This window comes from Paroedura picta, chromosome 2 (assembly GCF_049243985.1).
Source record: "Paroedura picta isolate Pp20150507F chromosome 2, Ppicta_v3.0, whole genome shotgun sequence".
Classification (NCBI taxonomy): Eukaryota; Metazoa; Chordata; class Lepidosauria; order Squamata; family Gekkonidae; genus Paroedura; species Paroedura picta.
The window spans coordinates 66,464,548-66,489,826 of NC_135370.1; the positions used below are offsets into that span (position 1 = coordinate 66,464,548).

At 40.5% G+C, this 25,279-nt stretch overlaps 1 protein-coding gene across 4 annotated transcripts in view; it reads right to left on the reverse strand.

The window, feature by feature from the left end:
• The window catches only part of GLI2 (GLI family zinc finger 2), a 248,677-nt gene that overhangs the window by 173,752 nt on the left and 49,646 nt on the right, over positions 1–25,279 (reverse strand). For all 4 annotated transcript variants that reach the window (XM_077320547.1, XM_077320546.1, XM_077320544.1 and 1 more), the window contains exon 2: positions 19,721–19,880. In XM_077320547.1, coding sequence (XP_077176662.1) covers positions 19,721–19,850 — 130 coding nt within the window. In that variant the 5' untranslated portion in view covers positions 19,851–19,880. The remainder of the gene's footprint in view (positions 1–19,720; positions 19,881–25,279) is intronic.

The following is a 25,279-nucleotide window of genomic DNA, read 5'->3' on the forward strand; positions in this document are numbered from 1 at the left end:
GGAAAATTCATAAGCTGCATATCCCTCCTCTACAGAAAGTAACAGAAGCATTGCTGATGCTTTAGCCAAATGCAGTTTAATTCCTTTTCAAAACAAGCTTTTGAAAAGAAGAAAACTTTACGAAAGCACATAATACTTCTATTAAAGCTCACAAAAGTACCAAAATCATCACCTTCGTTTTTTGTTTTTTGATACTTTCTTCAGCTGCTAACACTTCTCGGAGTGCATCAGTGCCTCTAATTACAGGCTAGCAGTGGAGAGGTGGATTCCCGTGCCAACTACAGTTCTAACAAGCAAGCTGTCTCGACGCGTTCCTGCTTGTATGTGAAAGGAAGGAAAGATGAATAGCAAGTGCCTCACAGTGCCGAGATGTAACATGCTACCTGAATAAACAGGCAGGAAGAAATCAAGACAAGCAGAAAAGCAGGATATTTATGGACCAATTTCTATTATAAGATATGAGTGAAAAGAAACTATACATAAATGGAGTATATGTGGAAACGGTGAGAGAAAATTCGCCTCACATAATTATTAATGGACAAAGCATCATCAAACTCATTTTTAGAAATAGCTATTTTAACATCTAAACAGAACAAACATTTGCATTTTAGGTGAGCTCTATGAAGCTAGAATTAGAGATACTCATGAATCTAATCCCCCCCCCCCCCAAATTAGAATATTGCGGGTCAGGACCTATTCACCTCCTACCTCATACCCAATTATGGCCTGATCTAGATTGTAAAAGAAGTACACAGGGTACTAATTAAAGTAGTCCACTGCATTATTTGAATAGAAGGATTAATTAATCAGTAAACTGTATGGCCAAATTTCAGGCAGTTGTTTTTATCTTACTGATTTCAATGGGATCATAGCCATCACCTGTAATGCCTTACTGAATTAGACAGGATTCTTATCATTGCAACAGTTAGTAACATGGTTATCCAAACCAGAAAAGTTTGGATCTTTATTTTTGATGATGTGTATATGTGTACCAACTAGATGATGCCTGGTGTTATTCAGCTATGATTTGAGCATTTTACCCTTAACTTTAAGAGATCATTAATCCACTTAGTACAGAGTTGCAGAGAAAGGGACAGAGCAAAAACTGTCTACTGGACTCACAGAATAACTGGTGATTTTGGGTGGGGGTGGGTTTAAACTGTACATCTGAATTTCCATAGTGTTACAGTTAATGATATTAAAACTTTGACTTTTTGTTTATTTAGAAGCACCTCTGCTGTAAACATTTCTTGTACTCTTTCCAGGGCCAAGAAATTATGTGGCAAAAAACAGGTTTCTGAGATGTTATGGATCTCAAGTTCTAGCCAGCATCCTGATCTTTTCAGTTCATTACTTGGAAAATGCCTTGTCTACAATCTCCTGTGAATAGAAACATGGTCTCCATAAAAATTGAAAGATTCCTCAAATCTGAAGACGTTTATATAAAAAATCAGCCAGCCAATCAAACACCAGTGCATCTGATTGCAGGTCACTTTCTTTCTGTTCTCCTGAACATTCAGATGTTTGAGTTGCAATCTGGCCTTTATATGTTATCTGTATCTGTTTTCTGTTCCTTGTAAACCGCCCTGAGCCTTCGGGGGAGGGCGGTATAGAAATATAAACAAACAAACAAATAAATATGTATGGTTGACCAACAGGCTTTCACCGCTCCTGAGAACATACTGTAAAATTTAGTCTGGAATTGGATAAACCAACCTCTTCCAACTGATTCAGTCAATTTATTTACTCAGTGAGGCACTAGGAGACAGTGAGTTGGGAACCTTAGGCCTAATCTGTAAACCTGACCTAATATAACATAATATAATATAACATACTATGCCTACCTTTAAGCTACTCCTCACTGCAGGGGAGGCAAGAGCAGTCAAACAACAAATGGCTACCATGGAGTCTGAGTTCTATCAATAAATATTGTAAAGTTCTAAGTCAAGCATCCTCCTAAAATGGAGGCAACACTTTTCAAATGGGTGATGCCCTCAAAAAAAACAACACAGATCCAGATTTCATAAGGGGGGGGGGGAAGGACCTGTTCTATTTGTGGAACATTCAGTTTGTTTTGTGTATAAGTTTCCTTAATGCCTATCTGGAGGCATATACTGTTGGCAGATGTGGGCACTTTATTCCCCAAGTTCAGTGGAGAAAGAGAAATGAATACTTAATTGTTTTTTCTGTATATGTATGTTTTCAGCACTCTCCTAACATCAAGCATGTGCCAGGTTTTTTCTTTCAATAGTTGGTGTTCAGGCAGAAGGAAAGTAAATTGATCTCTTGAGATCTGTGGAATGTAGAGTTGACCTTTGGCCTAAAGGCTGGGTCAGTTCTTAACACTACTTTATCTCTATGGAAGGTAGAGTTTGTGTTTGATGGATAATGCTCTGGGTTCTGACATACGTCTCCCAGAAGTGATTGCCACTAAGAACAAAGTTTTCATTCTTAACTACTTTAATGAGGCTTCTTAAATACATTTGATGGAAACTTTTGTGAAATATGATAGTACAGTGTACAATTTTCAAGTTGAAAATCTGTTTCAGATCTATGGGAGATTCTTTGTAGCTGCTCCTTTTAGAAATCTGTGTAAGTGTGGCTGTCTTGGGAGACTAATTCCTTTGATTTGTGGTATCACTGCAGGTAAGAATGCTGTATGGGAAAGGAGCAACTGAGGGGAGGACTCTCCTTAAACAAGAGCTATTGTATGCTCAAGCCATGACTATTCCAGCAAGATGGAAACATAGTAGGGCATCCAAGAAGCCTATTTGGATTAACAGAGAACTTCAGGAGGAGCCAAGGAAGGGAAGGACAAACCTCTAAAGAAGAGTATCTGCATATTACAATAGGCTGTAGGCCAGCCATCAGAGATGCCAAAGCCAGGAGTGAGCGGAGACTGGCCAGGGAAGGCCACTATATCAAGAAAAGCTTCATCAGATATGTGAGGAGCAAATGTAAGGTGAATGAGGCAATAGGCCCACTGTTGGGTGAAGATGGAGAGACTCTGACAGGGGACTGAGAGAAAACAGAAAGGCTCAGTACCTATTTTGCCTCTGTATTTTCCCAGAAGAATATGGACACATGTAGTGATATTAGTAGATAAGGTCTAGTGTCTGGGTGGCAGGTTGACATGAAGTGGTTGAGAGGCAACTGGTTGCACCGGATGAGTTCAAATCCCCTGGGCCAGATGGTGTACTCCCAAGAGTGCTTGAAGAATTTTCTGGAGAGCTTGTGGAACCTCTGTCCATCAACTTTAAGACCCTTGGGAGGACTGGAGTGGCACCTGAAGGAAAGCTAATGTTATCCTAATCCTCAAAAAAGGGAAGAGAGATGACACAGGAAACTACAGGCAGGTGAGTTTGATCTCAGTTGCAGAGAAGATAAAAGAGCAGATTTTAAAGGGGGTGATCTGCAAACATCTAAAGGACAATTTGTTGACCTTGGGAAGTCAACGCAGATTTGTCTCCAAAAGGTCCTGCCAGATCAACCTGGTTTACTTCTTTGCCCAAGTGACGGGCTTATAGAAACTCAGTTGATGTTGTTTACCTGGATTTCAGTAAGGCTTTCCTTACTGAATGTTGTTCTGATGGGTAAACTGGATTTTTGGATGATTAGGTAGAAAGGGAACTAGTTAGAGAACTACACCAAAAGAGTAGTTGTCATTGGTATGCCATCAGATTGGAGGGAGATGTTCGCTGGAGTGCCACATGATTTAGTCCTGTATCCAGTATTTTTCAACATTTTTATCAATGATCTGGATAAGGGGGTGGAGGGACTACTCATTAAATTTGCAGATAACACCAAATTGGGAGGAGCAGTGAACAGCCCAGAAAATAGAAATAGAACTCAACAAGATCTGAACAGGCTGGAAAAGTGGGCAATTGAGAACAAGATGCAATTCAATAAGGATAAGAGCAGAGTTTTGCATTTGGATCACAAAAATTAGAAGCATGCTAGATGGGAGATACCCTCCTGGGTAGCAGTGTGAACAAGCTCTTTGGGTACTTGTGGACAGTGAGCTAAATATGAGCAGATAGTTTGATGTGATGGTAAAGAAGGCAAATGCAGTCTTGGGCTGTATCAACCAAGGCATCACATTGAAATCGCAAGATATCATAGTCCCATTGTATACCACATTGGTCCACACCTGGAGTACTGTGTACAATTCTAGCAGCCTCACTTCAAAAAGAACGCGGACAAGATTGAGAGGGTGCAGAGGAGAGTGACATGGATGATCTGGGGCCTCGTGACCAAGCCCAATGAGGAAAAACTAAGGAACTTTTTAAAAAAATATATTTGTTTGTTTATTTATTTATTTGGAAGAGACGGTTGAGAGGGGACATGATTGCTGTGTTTAAATATTTGAAAGGTTGACACTTAAAGGAGAGCAGGGATGGTTCCTGTTGGCAGCAGAGGATAGGACCCATAGTAATGGGTTTAAATTACTTGTAGAACAGTACCAGCTAGATATAGGGGGAGGGCGGATTCACAGTCAGAATAGTTAAGCAGTGGAATCAGCTGCCTAAGGAAGTAGTGAGTTCTCCCTGGTTGGTAGTCTTTAAGCAGCAGCTTTAGGCTGATCTTGCATTGAACAGGAGGTTGGACTACATGTCGTATATGGCTCCTTCCAACGCTATGATTTGATGATTCTAGTGCTGCAACTTGTCTTCTGAGAGTTGCTGCCTGCAGACCTCTTTATATTCCTTCTTGCATGAAATCCAGACTTGATTTGAGGATTCATGTTGTTGCTTCTCTTAATCCTACAAATTTATATATTCTGCTGGTTGACCGTTTCCAAGATGCAAGCAGAGTATCTGATCAATTTAACTGCTCTGGATGTGGATGCCAGATTCGTCCCTGACACAATATGTCCCTAGACATTGGAAGCCTGAGAGGAAGATTTATTGGCATTTGATGCACGGATGAGAACCATGGTTGACGAGGCCAAAATAGAGCCACTAGAATGATCTCTATTGTTCCTTCCAAATTATTTTTGGTAGAATTGGAACTGGGGGAAGGAGGCTTATAATGGACCTCTAGTCCAACCCAATGTCAAGGTGTCTGTTGCTTCAGTCCAAGAGTGATAGAATCTGGTGAAAAATCAATCCATTTGATTATGTATTGACGTTGCAAAAAAAATCCACCATTGGGAGGTCAATGTGATTTGCAATAAGGTTGATCTTTCTTGAATGCCAATTTTCTTTCACCTGTCAGCTGAGCTAATCTGCTTATACAATACAACACAAAAACCTTTAATGACAATCTGTTTATACACTTGCTATTCCCTTTATGTGTTCTGCACAGATAGAGTAGCCTTTTCTCTGCTCATATTAGATGCTTGGGTGCTTCCTTGTTATGTGCTGATGATGTGGGAACCCCTCTGCTTGTTGAGAAATGTTTGGATGACTATGTTGTCCATTCTTATGAAAATGTGGGAGTGTACTATTTTGTCTTCAAAGCAAAGAAGGGAGATAAGTAAATTGCCCAGAGTTCCCACAGTCTGGTCAGTAGGGTGACTTATTTCTTGTTTCACTGTCCCTGTACTGGAACACCATCCAAAGCCACTTCTATCCAGACAGGATCACATCTGCAAATTTCTGTTTCACCTCTGTGATTCAATGAGTCTTATCCTGCATGAGGTACTGTATTTTTGTCGACCAGAGTAAACTGAATTTCTCCTTCAGCAGAACATGGATTGAAAGGTCTTCATTTCTTGCAATCTGATTTTGGAAGGTTCTCAGCAATTGTTACAGATGTCTGGAATGAAATCTGTCCCATTGTGTTGCATCTATGTTTGAAATTAATAGCTCCATATAATGCTGAGAGTCATTAGTAGCACATATCTGCTTTTTATTATGGATGTTATTTCCTTTGTCTTTCTTGCCTTTTTTGTCTGTGAGGAATAGAAAATTGGATGTGGTATCTATTAGTATGCTTTAGTGTTCCAGTGAACTCTTTTGCAGGTTCACCAGGAATCAGTAATTCTTTATACATTGGATGGCATTCTCCGTTTTCTGACTTGATTTGTGCCCCGAGCTAGACTTGATTAGCAGGTCATCAAGAAAGGGTGAATGTGGACCCTTTGCTCTCTTTACTTCACCATGGGATTGTTCAGTAGTTTAGAGAAAATCCTTGGGGATGTAAAGAGGCTGAATGTTAGGGCTCTGAAATGAAGATGTTCTCCCCAATGTAGAAACATAGAAATATGCAGTGATCATGAAAGACTGGTATGTGAAGGTAGGCCTCCATCAGGTTTATCGGGGTAAGATACTCTTCCAGTTGAAGGAATGCAGTGATTGATCATAGTATCTCCATTCTGAAATGCCTCAATTTCACAAACCTGTTAAGCTATTTCAGATCAAGTTCCCATTCTTCTTCGGAACCATAAAAAAGCGAGTATACTACCCTGTGTCCCATCTCAGAGGGGGGAACAGATTCAATAGCTTGTATGCTTTGAAGATGTTAATCACTTTGAGGGTTCTAAGAGTTTTTTATGGTTTTTCATGGATGGGTGAGGTGATTAATCACTCCAGTGGATAACTGGAATTCTAGATCGTATCTGTTGGAAACTATTCCTGCTGCCCAACTGTTGGTGGGGAGTTGATCCAGGTGTTCCAAAATTGTATCAGATGCCCTCCCCTTAAAGTGAATTTTTCCATCTTGTTGACTCTGTCTCCTCTGGTAGTGGTTTGCTTATTGTATCTGAGATTCAAGTTTCTGAATAACTGTCTTGATTGGTTCCAATTGTTTCTTCTGTTCATTTGAATCCATGGAGTTTATGTTGAACATGAAAGGAGGAATTTCTAAATTTCTAATTTGGTCTCCACCAAAATCCTATTGAGTGTGTCAGCAAACAGCCTGCCCACTTAAAGTGGATAAGCTGAGGCTATGGAATTTTCTTGCTGCTGCTGAAGCCATGGCTCTTGATAAGAAAATCAAGGATTCCAGTGTTGCATCTGCTGTGAATGAAATGGCTTTTGAGTAGTTTATTGGTACCTTCATTCAGTTGATGGCTGTTGTTTTGAATCAATTGGAGCATTTTCCTAGTCCAGCCTATAGTAGGCCTGGAAACTACAGAAGCAGGGATAGATGTTCTGATAGTCATTGCTGTCTTCATGTTCTTTCCTTAGTGAAGTTCTTTTCTTCATGCTGTCTCTGATGTGTCCTTCACCATCTTCTGAAAATAGCCCTAAAGACTGTAAAGCTGTAACAGGTACATCAACCATGAGTATTGGAAAAAATAATTGCCATAGGATGGTAAAACACAGAATATTTTTAAATGAAACCTGGGAACTGCCTGTTGGCCATGGATTCTGCTTTCAGATGCTTCTCAAAAAACTCAGGAAAGGGAAAATCCTTTTGTTTGTGCTTAATATGGGAAACAATTATTTATTTCCATTAGGTCTACATTTTGCATCTGGTATTGTAGCCTGATCATCTCTCCCTAGGGTCTCTTTTAAATCTATTGCTGCCAGTGTCTTGGATAATAGGTACTAGCAGTCCTGAGATTTGAAAAACCTGACTGTTTGGGAACCTCAATATCTTCTGCCTCTTCCTCATCTAAGAAGAATTCTCTCACCTCCCTGTCATTGGTGTTGGTCTCTGGGGAGTGATTAAGTCCCCCCCCCAAAAAAAATTATTTCTCCCTCTCATGCTGCGTTGGTTGGCCTCTTTGGTCACTTGAAGCTCCCCTTAAGCACTCATTTCTTGTTGTTAAATATCGGTCTATCTGATATACAACTCCTCTGCTGACAAGTTTTCAATTTCCTATCTGATTGCTTGCCTTAACAAAGAGAAAAACTCTGAAGGGAAACTAAAGGGTCTGGGAGTGATTACATTACGAAGCTGTCAACCTTTGGTAGGGCTTTGATCAATCTCATCTATTTTAGCACCCATTTGGCTTCTGGAGGCAATAGGTTGCTCTCCACATATACTTATTGAGCAGTCAAAATGGCCACCACTCAAAATTGGCAGATTAGAGCAAGCCAGAACCTCCGGAGATGTCTTCTGGAAGAGTGTGTTTGTGTGTGTGTGTGGGGGGGGGGGGGTTTGCATTTTTTATGCTTCTGTAATAGTTTTTAAGGGATCACTGTTTTAAGGGATCACTTTTTAAGTTTTTAAGGCAACACTGTTAGGGTCCATGCCCACCCAATCTGGCCAGTTTCAAAACTGGTGGAGAATGTGGTAACTTGAAGAAATCCTAAAGTGTACTAGGCTGGCAGTGAGTATCTATTTTTCTTACCTGGAATTCTAACAAGCTTAAGTGGGATAATTATTATTTTTTTCAAACCCACAGATCTCAATAAATGACACAAAAATTCAGCCCACTGCACAAACAACCAAATATACCCTAGAACACTTGCAAGGTCTGCAATCAACCATGAACAGAGTAACACAATGTATCCTAACATTCACTCCCCTTAAGTACTCTGCTGTCTTTTCAAGGCATAATAGCCGTTCTTTAGGAAAGGCAGGGAATACAAGTCCCATTTCTAGATGTCAGAAATGGATGCACAGCATTTTTAAGAGCATTTTTCTTTGCCACTTGCTTGACCCTGAGAGCAGTCCCACTGCACTACAAAGGCAGCTGTGGAACACTCTGCCAAGCCCTATCAATTATTTAGAGTCAAAGGGAAAGACTTAATCTGTATGATAAAAGAATGGATTTTATCTGGAGCTTGTTCTCTTTTAAAAGTGATTTACACAACCTCTCTTTCTAGACTGTTTTGTAATGTAATTATTTATCTTACATTAGCAGCCTTCCTTCAACTTGGGCTATTTTTAACTTTATGTAGACTTTAAATAAGAAAGGGAAAGCTCAACAAGTCCCTACGGGAGATTTTTCAAATCTTGAAGAAATATACATTTTCAACCTTATTCAGACTTTGCTTTGGTATGAGTATTTCATTTTAGTATAATACTTATCCATGTGGAGTATGGACGGAATCATGGCTCTTCAAGTTACAGATATTAGTGACCTATGATCTTCATGTAGCAATGATGTTCATTGTAATGTGTGAAAACCACGCTTATCTATGGCACAATACATGTAGAGTGCATAGTGTCACAGAGAGCTGTGACTGTCTTTCAGCCCAGGGCTCAATTGCTATGGCAGCAATAATTTTTGTAACGTGTGAAGCTGAATTGCAGTAGTGCCAGTCTCGAAGTTATTTCTTCCTTCCCTTCAGGGCCACCAAGGGGATGGTGGTGGTAAGGGGACAAAACTCCCAGGGCCAACCCAGCTGGAGGGCTACAAAATCTGGAGTCATGCTGTATTCGAAATGCATATGGATTTATTCAACTTCTAATGCAGTTCTGGGTTGCAGCACTGGAGAACAAAGAAGGCAAAAACAATAATTCTCTGCTTTCTGCTGGCAGTGCCAGTCTGCAGAGTTTACTACAAAGAGGCAAACACTTGTATATCTTGCTTAAACCCATCAACCATCCAGCACTGGAGCAAGGCAAGACCAGACACAACAGTTCATAACTATAACAGTTATTGCCAGGCTGTAGCCACCTAGCAAGGTCGCTGTTTCCATCAGTTGTCTTCTTTTTCTTCCACCTAGTTCTATAATTTTGTCTGTTCAACCAAATCTTCCATGTCAGTGTTGTACAAAATAAAAGCTTTCCTTTTAAATTCCACTTGCCTACACTTTTCTCCTACTTCACTTTCTTCTTTTCCTTTTATGCTCTCTCCTCACTTCTAATTCCACCCCTACCCTCCCATTTTCAGTCTTGATTTCAATTCCTGCTCATTGTTGGAAGATAATATTTCCCTATAACCTATAACACTAATAAAAGGATGCTCATGAGAACCATTTCTTTCCCCCTTAATTAGATTTAATTATATTTTAAATCAGTCACGTACTGCTGAGACATCTAATATCCCTTTGTAATGTGTGAAGCTGATCTGCAGTAGTGTCAGTTTTGGCACTGGTAAGGCAGCAGACATGCAGTCTGAAAGCTCTGCCCATGAGGTTGGGAGTTCAATCCCAGCAGCTGGCTCAAGGTTGACTCAGCCTTCCATCCTTCCGAGGTGGGTAAAATGAGTACCCAGCTTGCTGGGGGGTAAACGGTAATGACTGGGGAAGGCACTGGCAAACCACCCCGTAGAGTCTGCCATGAAAACGCTAGAGGGCGTCACACTGGTTGCACAGTGGATTGCACACTGTGCACACTGGTTGCACAGTGCTTGCACAGGGGATACCTTTACCTTTACCTATATGACACAATTTTTTTACAAAGTATGTCAGCAAAATCAATCCTTATGAGCCCAGTACTTCTCATCCAGCCCTGCCACATAGCCTGGTTTGCCCCTGCTTTTATGTTAAGTAAAGGTAAATTTCTTATTTACTTACTACAGATTAATTTTCATATGAAGCTTTTCTAAATTACAGTCCATCAGATGTACAAAGTCTATCCTATATTGGTACATAGACTTGTATGTGCGCAAATATAAAATTACAAAAGTAGACACAGTTTGGATCAGGGTCATAAGTGGGAGGGGGAGGAATCTATCCAGGGGCCCACGGAGGCTCCCATCAACCTTACTTTCCTTGTCATAAACTATGTGGAATCAGTGTTAAAGTTCTAGAAATTGGGAAGCTCCCATGAATATGCTCTGAACAACTACAGGTGGTTTTAGTAATCTAATTATAGAAGTGGAGCAAACCCAGAGAACCCACTGATTTTACTATTCAAGCAGGACAAGAATAACTCATCCCTACATATCAGATTCTTGTTCAAATCCCAGAAAAAAAGCACAGATTAAGAGGGATTCTTTTAGCTATTTGGAAAGGAGCTTCACTTTGTTTATGGGCCTGGATTATAAAGCATTATTCCCCTTGAGTTTTTCTCCAGCTGCTGCAGAAGCTTCCCTCTGTTCAGGGCTCACTTTCCTTGCTGTTAGCACTTTGGGTGCACAAGGTCAGTTTTTCAAGGAGTGCTTGCACTCATGCTAGTGGCAGGGGCAGCAAGCACCAAAGCAGAGGAGTTTCTGCAGCAGCTGGAAGACAAATGCAAAGAAGCACAATAAAATCAGAGCCCAGTAGCACCTTTAAGACCAACAAAGATTTATTCAAGGCCTGAGCTTGAGTGCAAGCACTCTTCGAAACTGATAGAAACACTCGAAAGCTCATGCCTTGAATAAATCTTTGTTGGTCTTAAAGGTGCTATTGGGCTCTGATTTTATTGTGCTACTTCAGACCAACACGGCTACTCATTTGAATGCGAAGAAGAACAGTGTTATAGGAACCAAGCCACAGTTTCTCAGACTTCCTTCAGATGACAGGTTAAGAGCAGTTAGCAGTCTCTAAGTATCTCTTACACTTCCTTTTGCTGGAAAAACCAGCAGACAAGCCTCTGGAGGAGTCACTGGCCAGCAAAGAAGGCTAGGTTAGATGACTTAATTGGCAGTTTCTATTTTCTTATTCCTTTAATTCTAAGGCGGACACAGTTGACATTTCTCATTGGTTTGTTTTTCTGTGGTCTTCTAGTATTTTCCTTTCCCTCCACCTTTTCTTTCCTATGCATACAGTTAAGACTTCAGCTTCATGACCTTTCTAGAGATGATTCTATTTGTGTTGCTTACAAAGAGTACCTGGACAGAGAGTAGTTTCTCTCTAGCAATGTTCGCCTTTCTGGTATTTCTAAGGACATAACTTTATATTATGTGTAGCTCTGTAGGATTTTTCCCCTTTTTTAACAGGATGGACCCACTGGAATTATTATTTATAGAGGAAGGGGATACTGGCTAGGTCAGAGAGATGCTATTTAAATTTTTGCACTCTTGCTCCCCCCCTCCCCCAAAAGCAGCTTTTTCATTGTTATATGGCAAGCATATAAGTGCCTGTAATTTTTTTTCCTTGTGGAGTTTTTGCTATTTTCATTAGGAAAACAATGCATCATAGATCTAGTGACTTCATTCTGTTAAGGAAATATTGGAGGAAAAACAACAGAACTTTATGAACATCTGTTGATTTTTGTCTAAAAATCTGTTTGGGCTTTTAACCACATTCTAGTATGTAAGTGGGAATCTTGCTGGCTTTTGAATTTTGATTGATTAGTTTTCTTAAGTTACTTGCTTTTAATTAATATCAATAGGCTGCCTTAAGCAACCAGGTAGACTATAATAATAATTAATAATAAACATAAACAAACATGTCATAGAAACAGAGGAGTAGAATACAACATAGCTAATCATCTCTTTCTTAGACACACACATTTAGATTTCTATATGCAAATACTTCTAAAAATATTAATCCAACAGTCTGTAAGAGTTCCTATAAACTCTTAAATTATCTCAGAAACTTTAGGGGTTTCTTAATGAGATAACACATAGCAGAGCAGCTACATATAAGGAAGCATTTCTGCCATAACCAACTTTTTCTAAATGTGCAGACTTACAGGTTATGTTGTTGGGCTGTAACGGCCTTACTCAACTTGTTTACTGATGAGAATCCCCTGAAACATTCTTCAGGCTTCAAGAACCCACAGAAGGAGTATGATCATGTAGAATATGGTTGGGAAGCATAGCTGTGTACATGGCCACCTGAGGCCTCTCTCTTTCCCACCCCCTCCAGACCCATCATTGGCCATTTGGGGAGGGGGGAGCAGGTTGACATGACTATATATGGTCGTATCACCTCACCCATCGGGAAACCCTTCCAAAGCCATCAAGAAACCCTCAGCTGCCACTGGACTTGAATCTATTTCTTCTACTGCAGACCAATACAGCTACCCTCTGAAACTACTCTGCAGAAAAATGATCTCATTCAGTTGAGGCTTGGTCAGCTGTATTATACTGCCAAGAGTATGGAAGACTTTACCACAGCTCACTTGCAGAGGTGTGGTAAAATGTGTTGTAATATGGTCATCTTTATTGGTATCATGTGTTGGGTACGACAAAGATGTAGGATAGACAACAAATCCAGAGGCTATAAGGCAAAATAAAAGCCCCACAAGATCCTTTATCAATCTGACAAGGGGTAAAATGTCTTCTTGACCTCATGTATGACACCAAAATCTGTTTATTGATCCTCACTGAAAACAGAACTCTTATTATTGCATAAATGCACTCTGAGATGCTATTCTAGCCATGCTGTACATAAAGCACATATGGAAGGTGATGGGTTTTATTTAATCAACCGAAGCATTAATTTCCAAGAAATATTGCCTACTGAAAAGGAGTACAGGCTGGTTTCACTGGCTCCAAGCCTGGCTTTCTCATGTTTACACCAAATGACTTGTTGGACTTCATTATACACCAAGTATTTCCATAGATCAGAGGCAGTGAGACCTATGCAACTAACATAAAATAAATTACCACCACATGATAAATGGTTCTATTAGCAATCCAGATTGTTAAACTCCGATAGAACAGAATGGAGAAAGCACCAGCCCATTCATTCTCCCTCCGGCAGATACCAAGTTGTAAATAGGTTATTTTGTGTGTAAATAACACATTAAAACTCAGCATTAGCCGTGTCTTTTGATAGAGAGGAAATTGTTCCAAATAAATAATCCTGGACAGGAATGTAAAATAAGCCAGATTTAATAGTGCATGCCTCCTGTAGCCGTGTTAAACATGACTAAAATGATAAACCCCAGAATACACTAATAGTAAACCATGCTCTGACATCAAAGTAATGAGGCAATATTTTTACCCAGCTTTAGAAATGCTAAAATTAGTCTTGACAGAGCCAGACATCAGGAAAAAAAATGCTGCCAACATAAACACCATCAATTCACCAAGATGGTATTTGTGTCATGCGGGGTGTGTAGGACTGTGGGGTTCAAAGTGGTGTTTCATGAACTGTGTGAACAGAAAGGTACTTGGCACTTTGATTTAGAACTGAAACAAATACATTCTTCAAATTTTCTAGTTTGGCCAGTTTTAAATGAAATATTTCAAATTGCATTTCAAATATGATTTTTCCCCAAAATGCGAATGACTTAGATTTGGCATCTCTATATAACTTTGATTTTGTCAGACTTCAAATATGAAAGCTCAAAGCCAACAACTATCAAACATTGGCAGTCTGTAATATTGACCAAGGGCTGTGAAATAAAAATATGTCATTATATATTGGCAATCTAAATCTTGTCGAAATTATCACACACAAAACAAAACATTCTGTTAAATATTCCAGTACTTTACATATAGCCTTTTGGGGAACATGTATAATGTCACAAAGTTTTGGAAGAATCCTAGAGTGTCATGTTGACATGATGACATAACTGAGGGGTTTGTGTTGGTATCTATTTTACATCTAGGATTGCCAGGTCCCATGGTTGGGATGGGGATCCCCCACTTTCCAGTTGCACCTTGCCCCCCCCCAAGTCGTCCAAAACCAGAACACTTCAATGTGTTGCCCTCACCCAGAAGTGACATCAGCACATAGGATTGGTGGTGGTGATGGTGGTTTTGGGGTAAAAAAAAAATCAGAAGCTAATTCTGCCATACAGTATTGACCCCAAACCACAGCATTCCCCCCCCCCAAGTCTCTGATGTAATTTCTGGGTGATGTCAGCATGTCATGTCATTCCTCCCTGCTCTCAGAAAGTGCCCCCCATCCCCCACTGGCAGTGTCAGCAGACCTGGCAACGCTATTTACATATCTCTGTCCCCTACAACTCCTTCCAATTGGCATTGGTTAGCTGTTAGAATAAATAATTACTGAGTTGAGTTGGGCATTACCTCAGGATCATACATAGTGAGCACATTAGTACAGGGAGATTGGGCTACTGTTCACATGTATGAGGTACAGATAGCTTTCTAAATTTAAAGAGTTGATTAATTTGGCTAATTTCCACATGTTGGTTTGAGAGCAGTCACAACTTCTTGTATAGAAGGAAAACTGTGTGTGTGAACTGCCCAGAGTCTCTTGATTGCCAAGGCCACAGTATGTTTAGAGTTCAAGAATATCTTTGAAAATTAAACGCTTTTCTGCTGTTGTTAGCAACGAGCATTGGTTACCATAAGAGTTGGTTACCATTATCTTCCCAGAATATGATTCTTTACATTTCGTTACATGATGCTTTTATCACAATCCTTCCAACATCATTGTTCAATCTCACTTTAAAAAAAAATTAAATGAGTCTGTAACTCACTCCTTCCACAGTAGATAATCTGCTGTTACTGGGACTCACATAAAAGTAATTGTTCATCTCTTAAAGCTAATACATATCAAGAAAAGTGAGGCCTAGGATTCCAAATGCCCATAGCTGTACAATTATTAGTTTTTCATCAGTTACTGCCATTAGCTTAATTTGAGCTTCTGCTTTGTTTCAGGGTAAATGGAATAAAGAAAAACTCAAATAGTGACATAAGAACCAAACAGATGCCAGGAGGAATAACATGTCCTCCCAGGCCTGAATCCCTGGCCTTTATGAGGCATACTCTTTGGGGTATGCCTGCCCCTTCTCTTTCCTGATACCCTCTTGACAGGAACTATTGCCAAGTGGGTGTGACTAGCCAGGCTGGCCTCTGGTCTCGCCCTCTACCAGTCCGCTAAAAGGCTGCTCCATCTCCCCTCAGCCAGTTGGTGTTGGTATACTCGGTCGCTGTTCTTCCCTCACGCACTCCCACTGGGATGGCTGTGCTGCTTGCTCCTTCAGCAAGGTCAGCTTCAACGGGCCTACCACTTGGACAGCACACAGACCCACTGTTGACTGTGAACAGTACTTTACTAGACAGCCAATGTCATTCCTTCTTTCTTCATTTTCCACCATGGTGCTCGGCATGGGCAGGGCTGAAGTATGCTGTATGCAGGACATTGCAAGGCCAGCTGCTCCAGCAAGCCCTGTCTCCTTTCACCTCCAATACGTACAGATAAGATCATAAAAATACATGGATGCTCTTGAACAGACAATAACACATAGGAAGGGAGAACTGTATTGTAAGTTGCTTAAATCGCTATTAGAGGTGCCAGGTCCTCCCTGGCCACCAGCAAAGAATGAGGGAATACAGTTGCCAAATCCAGGTTGGGGCGGGGGATGGAGCCTGAAGAGGACACAGATCTGAATGGGGTACAATGCTATAGAACAGGGGTGGCCAAACTGTGGCTCTCCAAGTGCCCATGGACTACAAGTCCTGTGAGCCCCTGCCAGCACCCCTGTCATAGATTCATCCTCCAAAGCAACCATTTTCTCCAGGAGAACTGATCTCTGTAGTCTGGACATGATCTGTAATTCCAGGAGATCCCCAGGTCCCACCTGGAGGCTGGTATCCCTAGTCCCTATTGAGGACAAAAGTGGTTAATAAATATCTTAATAAATGAACTAATGGAACTATTAGTAATTTCAATCACAAAAGTCATGTACCGTAATATGATATTATTATAAAGAACCAAATAGTGTGCATTATTCAAGTTCTCCAGTACCCTTCACTTGGATTTTAAGAAGTAGGGAGGGGAGAAAAAGATATCTCAGGCCATGACCTTAAGGAGTCTGTATAGAATGTTTTGGTGAGTTCAGTCGGTATCGGATGCACTACTGGCATTCTAGGAACTCTCTGAGACCAAATGGAATATATGAGTCCTTTAAAAGGCAAAGAAAAAGAAAAATACATGTAATTCTTTATATTAACAATTTTGGCAATTCGTTTTAGTTGGCACACTACATAAAAAGTCAATGTAAGTCAAACTGTGGTAGTGTTATCCAACCAAACTTCAAGTATTTTCACAATTGCTGTTGACAAGTATGTGATGTCACTTCCAGGAAAACCCCAATCATATAACCAGAAATTATGTGTTTTTGAGTAATGCAGGGTTTTTTTGCCAATCAAGTTTTATGTACAAGACCCAATGACCTCAGTTGGTTCAAATTTGATAGGCTCAGGGCTTTGCTACCACTTGCATGCATCACACACATACAACTCATTCTTTACGTATAAAAAGGGGAAAATTTTCTCCTGTTCACAAACAGACAGTGACGGAGACACAAGTAAAGCCACGTTACCTAAGTAATGGCAGCTAAAGCAAGCAAACACACACACAAATATTTTAAAATTGCCTACATTTTTATATTCTGATGATATGGGAGTTTGAACCATTTTTTAAAAATGGAGGACAGGATATGTTATGAAGTAGAATGCACTCAAGATTAAGAAACCTTTTCTAGAAAGGCCACAAAGCAGGCAAAGAGGTTTATACAGTTGAGGGTGCCACTTGTCACATTCCATTGGTCAAATCCCAGCTAATTTGCCCCTTCATTTCCAGCTGTGAGTGGTCATTCTTTACCGTACAAAAAACAAGGAATTGGCTGATATCTTCACACCATAAGTACCAGTCATGTGATTTTTTTTTTTTTTGGTCATACAGTAGAAAATACCAACAAGTTCTCAGTAAGCTTACTATAGATATGGGATTCAACTGATTCTAATACACCTAAAAACAACTTGACTTCCCCACTCTGCCCAAGAGGAGAGTTAGGGGAATGCTTTAAGCATTTATCTTTGCTTTCCACATACAGGAATGTAAACATATTTTTAAATTCCTAAGATGCAGTTTCATCTGTTTAGGAGTTCGTGCCACATTTTAGGCAATAATTGAGCAACAAACAATTGAAATTCATAGGAACCATCTTTAGACTTTTAGATGCCCAGCACCAACTGGATGCATTGCAAATTCTGATATCACTATAGGCAGAGAACTCTACAAAATGATTTTACATTTTGGAAGCTACCCGAAAAGAAGTCAAATGCGATGGGGCCATGGCTCAGTGGTAGAACATTGGCTTTCCATGCTGAAAGTCCCAGATTTAATTTAAATCATCTCCCATTAAAAGAATCAGGCAATAGGTGATGTTTAGTACTCTCCCTGAGAACCTGGAGAGCCATTGCCAATCAAAGTAGAAAATAATCACTTTGATACACCAGTGGCCTGACTCAATATAAGGCAGGCTCATTTGTGTTCAACACAGCAATGCAATACACAAAGTTTCTACCAAAAGCTAACAATGGCCTATATACATTTTGAAAGAGAACAAAACGTCTTTTATCTTCTTGGGTCACTGTGGTTTGTTAAGTCCCATTTTTACCAGCCATAATTGTCTCTTGGTTAAAAAAAAACCTAAATCCCTTCAGATGACTCATTTTTCGCCAGATACTTTCAGAGGTTTGCAAGCTCTGTATTCAGTGCAGATATTTTCAGTAACCATAAAAAACAATCATTATGATCAATAGAGGACCTCTGATGTGGGTAACAACTGCAGATTTTTGTGATCAGGAACAGGACTGGAAGTAATAAGAATGGAGGCACACAGTCTGTTTCCCTCTTTCTTTACACAGCTATTATCTCAAAGTCTACATACTCAAAGTCTACATACTCCTCATTTTCAGGGTCCCAGCTCTGAAAACCAAATTCTGAAGTCACACAAGCTAAGTAAATTATGCAGTTTTGTTGGAACACAGAATTTGTGTTTCAAGAAGAGCCTCACTTTGTTTCCCCAGGAACTGTAACCTTCCTCCTCCTCCTCCTCCTCCTCCTCCCCTCCTACAACTAGTTAATAGCAAGAAGTGATCCTCAAAACTATCTGTGGAGTTGCGTTGAAGGCCAAAGTCACACTAGTATCAAATAGCTGGATAAATTATTTCCTTTTCCTGGGGCCATTCCGCACCAGGATCTATGTTGCAAATTGGCTGCGGAACGAAAAAACGCCATTTTAAATAGTGGAATTTTTCGTTATGCAGACCTGCCTTTGTAGTGGAATCCAGTTGCGTTTCTATCGTTTCCCACAGGTTTCCGGTCTCGGCAAAAATCGCTAGCCAGGAAGCGATATTGCTGAGCTGTGTCCCGCCCCTGGCCGTCAAGCAGCCAATGGGCGGCCGCTATCATGCTCCCAAACAGCCCCTTTCCCTTTAAGGAAGGTTTAAAAAAAAAAAAACACGTTGCAACAAATCTGCGTTGATTCGTTGCAATGGAGAGACCCATCTAGCTAGCAGGTTTCATTGTTGCCACGCCATCATTTCATCATTGCTACACCCGGGTGAAAAAAAAATCCACACACACCCCCCGCACGGGCACGATTTTCGGCCAAAAATAAAGTGAAAAATAAACCAGCAAACAGGGCTGTGTGGTGCTTGGTGACTTAAAACAGCTCTGGGGAGGGACTGCAGCCGGGGAAGCCTCGCTGGGTAAACGAAGGCTCGCCGGTGCATTGATCTCCGCTCGCTCCGAGAGAAAAAAATGGCGATTGCTTCACCGGAAGATCAGAGGAAAGAGCCAGGGGGAGGGACTTTGCAGAAACCGCAACAATGGTAATGCACAGAACTTTTCCGCTAGTGTTGCAGATTGGTTGCAAGAGTGTAGCGCTTTCCGGAGGGTGAATCCACTTTTTGGGATTTCCCTGAAAGCACTACAACGAAGCGCTTTTTGCGGATCGGTTTCAGGAGTGTGGCAGATTGTCTACGATGTTGTGCATAACCACATCTTTTTAGCGATTTCAATTTGCCACACTCCTGCTACAAAGAATGTGCAGAATGGCCCCTGAAATTCAGTTCTGAGTCACAAGTTGCCTAGTTTAAATAACCATTCTGTGATGGCCCGGTAATTTGCAAACTGTCAGCCTTCATTTCCTCTCACTTTCTGAGACCAAGAGCCCCAATAAACCTAACATATTATTCTCACATGGACATCTGCCTTTCTTCATATTAACTTGTAACAAGCTAGTGAAAAAGAACCCCTGTGGTTTTCAAAGTGTGGGAAAGAAAGTATACCTCCTTGTGCCACTGCTGCTGCTGCTGCTAAAGGAGCCATTTTCTTCCCTGTGTCAGTAAAGCCATTGCCCTCCAGAAGAGTGCTTTTCGCTTCTTTTTTCCCAGCAGCATTTGAGGTGGATGTTTCCATCTTAGATACACATATTCCAGCTTCTCGGTCCTTAAAACCAAAACAAAAAAAGGCAGTTCAATTATTTCATCTTTTAAAGATGCAAAAATTGGTTTCATGGAGGATCTTTTATCCTGTTCCAAAAAATAATTAAAAACAACAACAATAAAGATCTGTTTAATTTCTTACCAAGTTCCTTTTGAAAATGTTTGTAATTATTAACAGAAAGGGTTCACATCCACAAAAGCAACACTAAAGCTTTTAACTTCTGATACTTGAGGGTTGATTCTATGCCAAGAATAAATGTATTTTTACTTGTGTAAATTCAAAGTTGCCTTTTGTACCCAGAGCCAAGGTAACAAATTTCTGGTCAGCATATTTTATTAAAAATGAATTGGTATAGTTCCTAGGAATCACAAGTGATTTCAAGTTTTGACAGGATTTTTAAAAAAGTAATATCTGACGTTCAAAGTTTTTCTTGCATACAATTACTGGAAACAATGGTTAACTAGAGGCTATATAGGACAGACGCAGGAAAGAACAGAATTTTCTAATTAAATACATGTATTTTAATAATATGTATTTCCAGACACTGTCTTTTTAATCATGTACACCAGTATAATATTAAGAATCCATATGATTTGAACTTAAACTACCTTTACTCTTTCCACCCCAGCCATCCCCATCTCCAGTCAAAGGGTGTTATTCTAGCTGAGGGAAAACACAAGAATTAGCATAACTAAGACTTCTTACCATCAGTGGTTAAAAAAAAAAGACAACTTTGCCATCTTCAGTGGTTAGTGGTAGAAACCACAACAAACAAACCATAAAAAGATCGAGAGGGTTAGCATCTGAGTATGAGTTTCTAAACAATTAGGAATTGTCTTAAAGAACATTGAGACCCCCAAATAAGAGACACTGACTAACTCTCCTAAGTAAGTAATAAGATGTAGAACTAGAAACACCATCAAAACGGATCTGAAAGCTCGTCTTGCCATAAGGTAAGCAAGATAAGATTCCTGAGTGAGCTCCTTGTCTGATATGTAAAAGAACAGGACAAGAAGGGAAGGAACTGACCTACTGATGCATTGGCAAAGGAAAACAGAAACTTGCATAGGTCTAAGTTGACAGCTATTTGGATGTAAGGCAATATTTTGATGTTACAATATGATGTCCACAGCAGGATAATTATGGAAACAGGTGTGAGAAGAGGAAAGGGATTGGCAATACAATTTCTAATAGCACACAGGGCTGTATAACCTGCCTTTTTTACTGTTGAGAAACCCCTGAAACATTCTTCAGGCTTCAAAAAACCCCAGAAGTGGCATGAGTGGGAGAGCTGAGGGCCCTGATGGAGCAGTCAAAGTTCTGCAGGGCCTCTTCCACCAAGTCTTTGGTTGAGGCTGAATCTTTTAAGTGGGCCCCTCCCAAGCTATCAGGCTTTGTGGATCATCAGGCGAACTCCTTTGTGGATGACTGCAGGGTGATTGGAGGGCTTTTCTGCCATCTTGAGATATGTGGTTTTTAAAGGATTGGGGGTTTGATCGGTATTATGAAATCTACCTTGAGTCCAAGGATGAAGGCAGACTATAAATTTAATTATGAATGAATGAATTAATTAATTAATGCACAGAATATGGTTGAGAAGCATAGTTGTGTATACGCTGATCTAGCACCTTTCCAGCACCTTTCCATCCCCTTCAGGCCCATCATTAGTGATACTAGGAGGGCAGGGAGAGTCAACATGACCATATATGATCATATCACCCAATAAATGTTTAACAAATTTTAAAAATATATTAAAATATTAACTCACACCCAGCCTGATCTAGTGTGTAGTTCCATCATGGGAAAAGGCATTCAGATTGATGTCTTTCTCATTCATTCATTCATTCATTCATTCCTTCATTCCTTCATTCATGTATTTATTGATTTATCCGTCTATCCAATTTATATGCTGCCCCTCCCCAAGGGTGCCGGGTGGCTTACAATATATCAAACAATAAAACAGAAGTTAAAACATTTTAAACCTTGAAATCAAATTTACATTAAAATCATAGGAACTCATCACCTTCATTACAGGAGGGTAAGGATAAGGGTAAAGTACTGCAATTTTATTAACCATACGAGAGATATGCTGCACTGCCACCTGATTATTGGCATGGGGCAGGCTGCCCTGCCTGTTCCCAACTCTGCATGGGAGAGCATTTGGTCTGCTGCACACCGTCTGCCCTGAATGTGTGTTCCCACGTGGTAGCCAGAGTGGCATAGGCCCTTTAATTTTTAAGGAAGTGGTATTGCACAATGTGATACCAAGTTCTTAAAACAAAAATAAATGCCCTAGGTGGCTCCACTGCACTGTGCAGTGCAGCAGAGCCACCTAGAGCATCCCCCCCCCCCCGCTCCAGGATGCCGTACTTGACTATGGGTGGGGAGGAGCTGGGACAGGATGGCCCAATTCTTCCACAGATGCATGGTCCAGCCCAACATCAGTCCCACTGACACCTGGCAAGAAAGGGAATATGAATTTATCGGTGTTCCCTTGCCATGGGGAAAATGTGGGCCTGAGTCAGGCCAGGCCTGGGACAGCCCTGGACCAGTGCCGAAGTTCTGCAGCAGCAGGAATTTGGCCTGATCCGCAAAACACGGTGAGTCAGGCCAAATACATGGTGTAGAAATGGTATAGGTGTACTGATGGTTATCATTTATGTACATAGGGAAGTCAGCCATTGATGTTGCTCTATAGGCTTCAACCATTGGAATGGTTTTAGATCCTGCAAGGTCCTGATCTCGCTCAACAGAGTGTTCTACTAGGCTGGTGACAGGGCTGGAAATCACAGTTCTGCAGGGCCTGCAAAATGGAACTCATCCACCAGGTCATGGGTTGAGGCCAGGGCCAAGATCAACGTGGTCCCTCCTCAGGCTGGGCATTTATACACCCCATCCCTAGGTTGGTCTGCTTGGGAGGTAGGGGGTATTTGGCTACCAATCTTGTGGGATTTGTTGGGAGTTTTATAGGGGTTTTAGTAGTCTATGAGATTCTATAATTGAAAGCTGCCATGAGTGTCTCTCGAGTGGTAGGATATACATAAGTTCAAAAATGAATAAATAAAATTAAAAGCCGTGGCTCTGGTTGAGGCCAGTTTGACTTTTCTGGGGCAGGGATCTTGGGCATATTTTGTGTGCTCTCCCGCAAGTTTCTCTGAAGGAAGCTGTCCAGCAGGTACAAAGGGCCTTAAAGGTAAGAACCAACACCTTGAACGTCATTTGGTCTTCAATCTGGAGCCAGTGCACCTGGGAGAGCACTAGTTGAATATGTTCTATCTGTAAGGACCAGGGCAGCTGCATTCTGGATCAGTAGAAGTTTCTGAATCAGCTACAAGCTTATCCCTGCATGGAACACAGTAGTTAGTTGAGAAGCCGACAAGTAAGGCCACATCTGGTGGAGATCTCAAAAGCGTTACAGGCAGCATTTGTGATCTGGGCCTCCAGTAAGGAGTCCAAGATCACATTTAGGCTCTTGTAGTAATACACACAGGCAGACCCAAGGCATTTCCTAACCTCTTGCTTGCAAAATGAAGGAAAATATAATCCTGATCACTTTCACTTGGCCATGATAGCCTTTCCAGGAAATCTATTAGTATATGCATGTATGTCTGCATCAATGAATATCTTGTGGATTTCAAAACAGATCCACTGTTGCAAATGTTTTTATTGTTTAGAAGAGACCTATGCTGGACTACAAGGCAAATGGTCATGAGGCACAGCATCTCAACCAGCACAAGGGTGATGAGAACACTGAGTTCCCCTGTTCTCCCATTGCTCCTGATAACAGAACAATGGTTTCAGTAATGATTAGCAAGCCCCCATTTAAAAAACCTAGAAATACATACTTCTCTCTAAAGCTGCCATCTCTTACCTCTGCCATTTTAGGATAATGGGCCATGCATCTGACAAAAGGCTCAATCTGGCAAAAACTGGCATAATACATTGTTAATCTTTAATGTAACACAAGAATCTCTATTCTTTATTACACTGAGGAGTTCAATTAAACTCCTTAGTTGGCCGTCCTGCCTAACAACATGTTACAACAACAGAGATCTTCCTTCTCTATGTCCAACAGTCTGTCCACTGTGGTCCCTGTGAGTACCATGGCACCCTCCCATGCATTTTCTGGTGCCCAGTCTTTGAATCATAGAATCATAGAGTTGGAAGGTACCTCCAAGGTAATCTAGTCTAACCCCCTTTACAATGCAGGAACTCACAACTACCTGCCCATCCACAGAAACCCCAATTCTATGCCCAAGTGATCCCTCCACCAATAATCTCCAGAATCCAACCTGGCCTGGAGGGAATTCACCTACCATCCCACAGTGGCAATTAGCAATTCCCTGGGTATGCAAGGAAGGGCCACAAGAGACAAACACTGGCACATCCCTTCCTGCCCACCCACTCACTATCTGCCAAAATTCATAAAATCAATATTTTGCCCACAAAAGCATGTCTCCCTCTGCCCCTGCCAAAACAGAGGGCTGAACCTGGCTCTCCTCTGCCTCAGTGAAGCAACATATTCTGTGTTTTTAAATTGCTTTTTCAATTGGATACATTATGCTGCTCTTACTTCATTGATCTCTAATTTGGTAATCTGGTTTTATTGAACTGCTTGTTTTATGTATTTATACTGACTGATGACTTTTTTGTATTGTTCTCTAGTACTGTGTAATCCACCTTGCGCCTCAAAGAAAAAGGAAGAGTATAAACAAATAAAATGATATACAATAAAAATAAATCCTTCCAGTCCTATATTGTAGTTCGCTAGCGTTTTGATGATAATTCAGTTTTAAGTATCTAGGGTCTAGACACTTGAAACTGCTTATACTTGTGCTAATTCAACTAACCTTGTAAACAACATATGAAAGACAAACAAAAAACTATATATGAAGCAGCATCAAAAGGTTTATGCACATAAATTAAATGTGTCTGATATCATTTGGTTGGATTATTTAGACACACCTTAAATTTAGATAACTAATATTCTGCTGAGAATTTTAATTAAAAAAAACAGCTTCTACAAGGCGTCAAAATGACCACTCAGTGAGTTCTTCCAAGATCCATGTACTGCTTTAAAGCACAACTATTCTTCCTTTATTATTATACCCTTTGCAGTCCAGTCTCATTAACCATGTTTACCCAAGTCCAACTGAGGTCAATGTGACCTGCTTTATAGAAAGTGTGTTTAGGATATTTTTTTTTATTAAATGTGAATCCTAAAATAATAAAGTGATTATAAATGTTTATATTTAACAGGTAAATCCTTTTCAAGTGTAGAGTGTAAGGAATTTTTTTGTAAAGAATGTAGTCCTCTAATCTCAGGGATTTAAGGGATTTTGAATATATAAAGTCTATAATTATTTGCTGTTTTAAAGGTAGGGGCTGGCTGAGGAAATTAT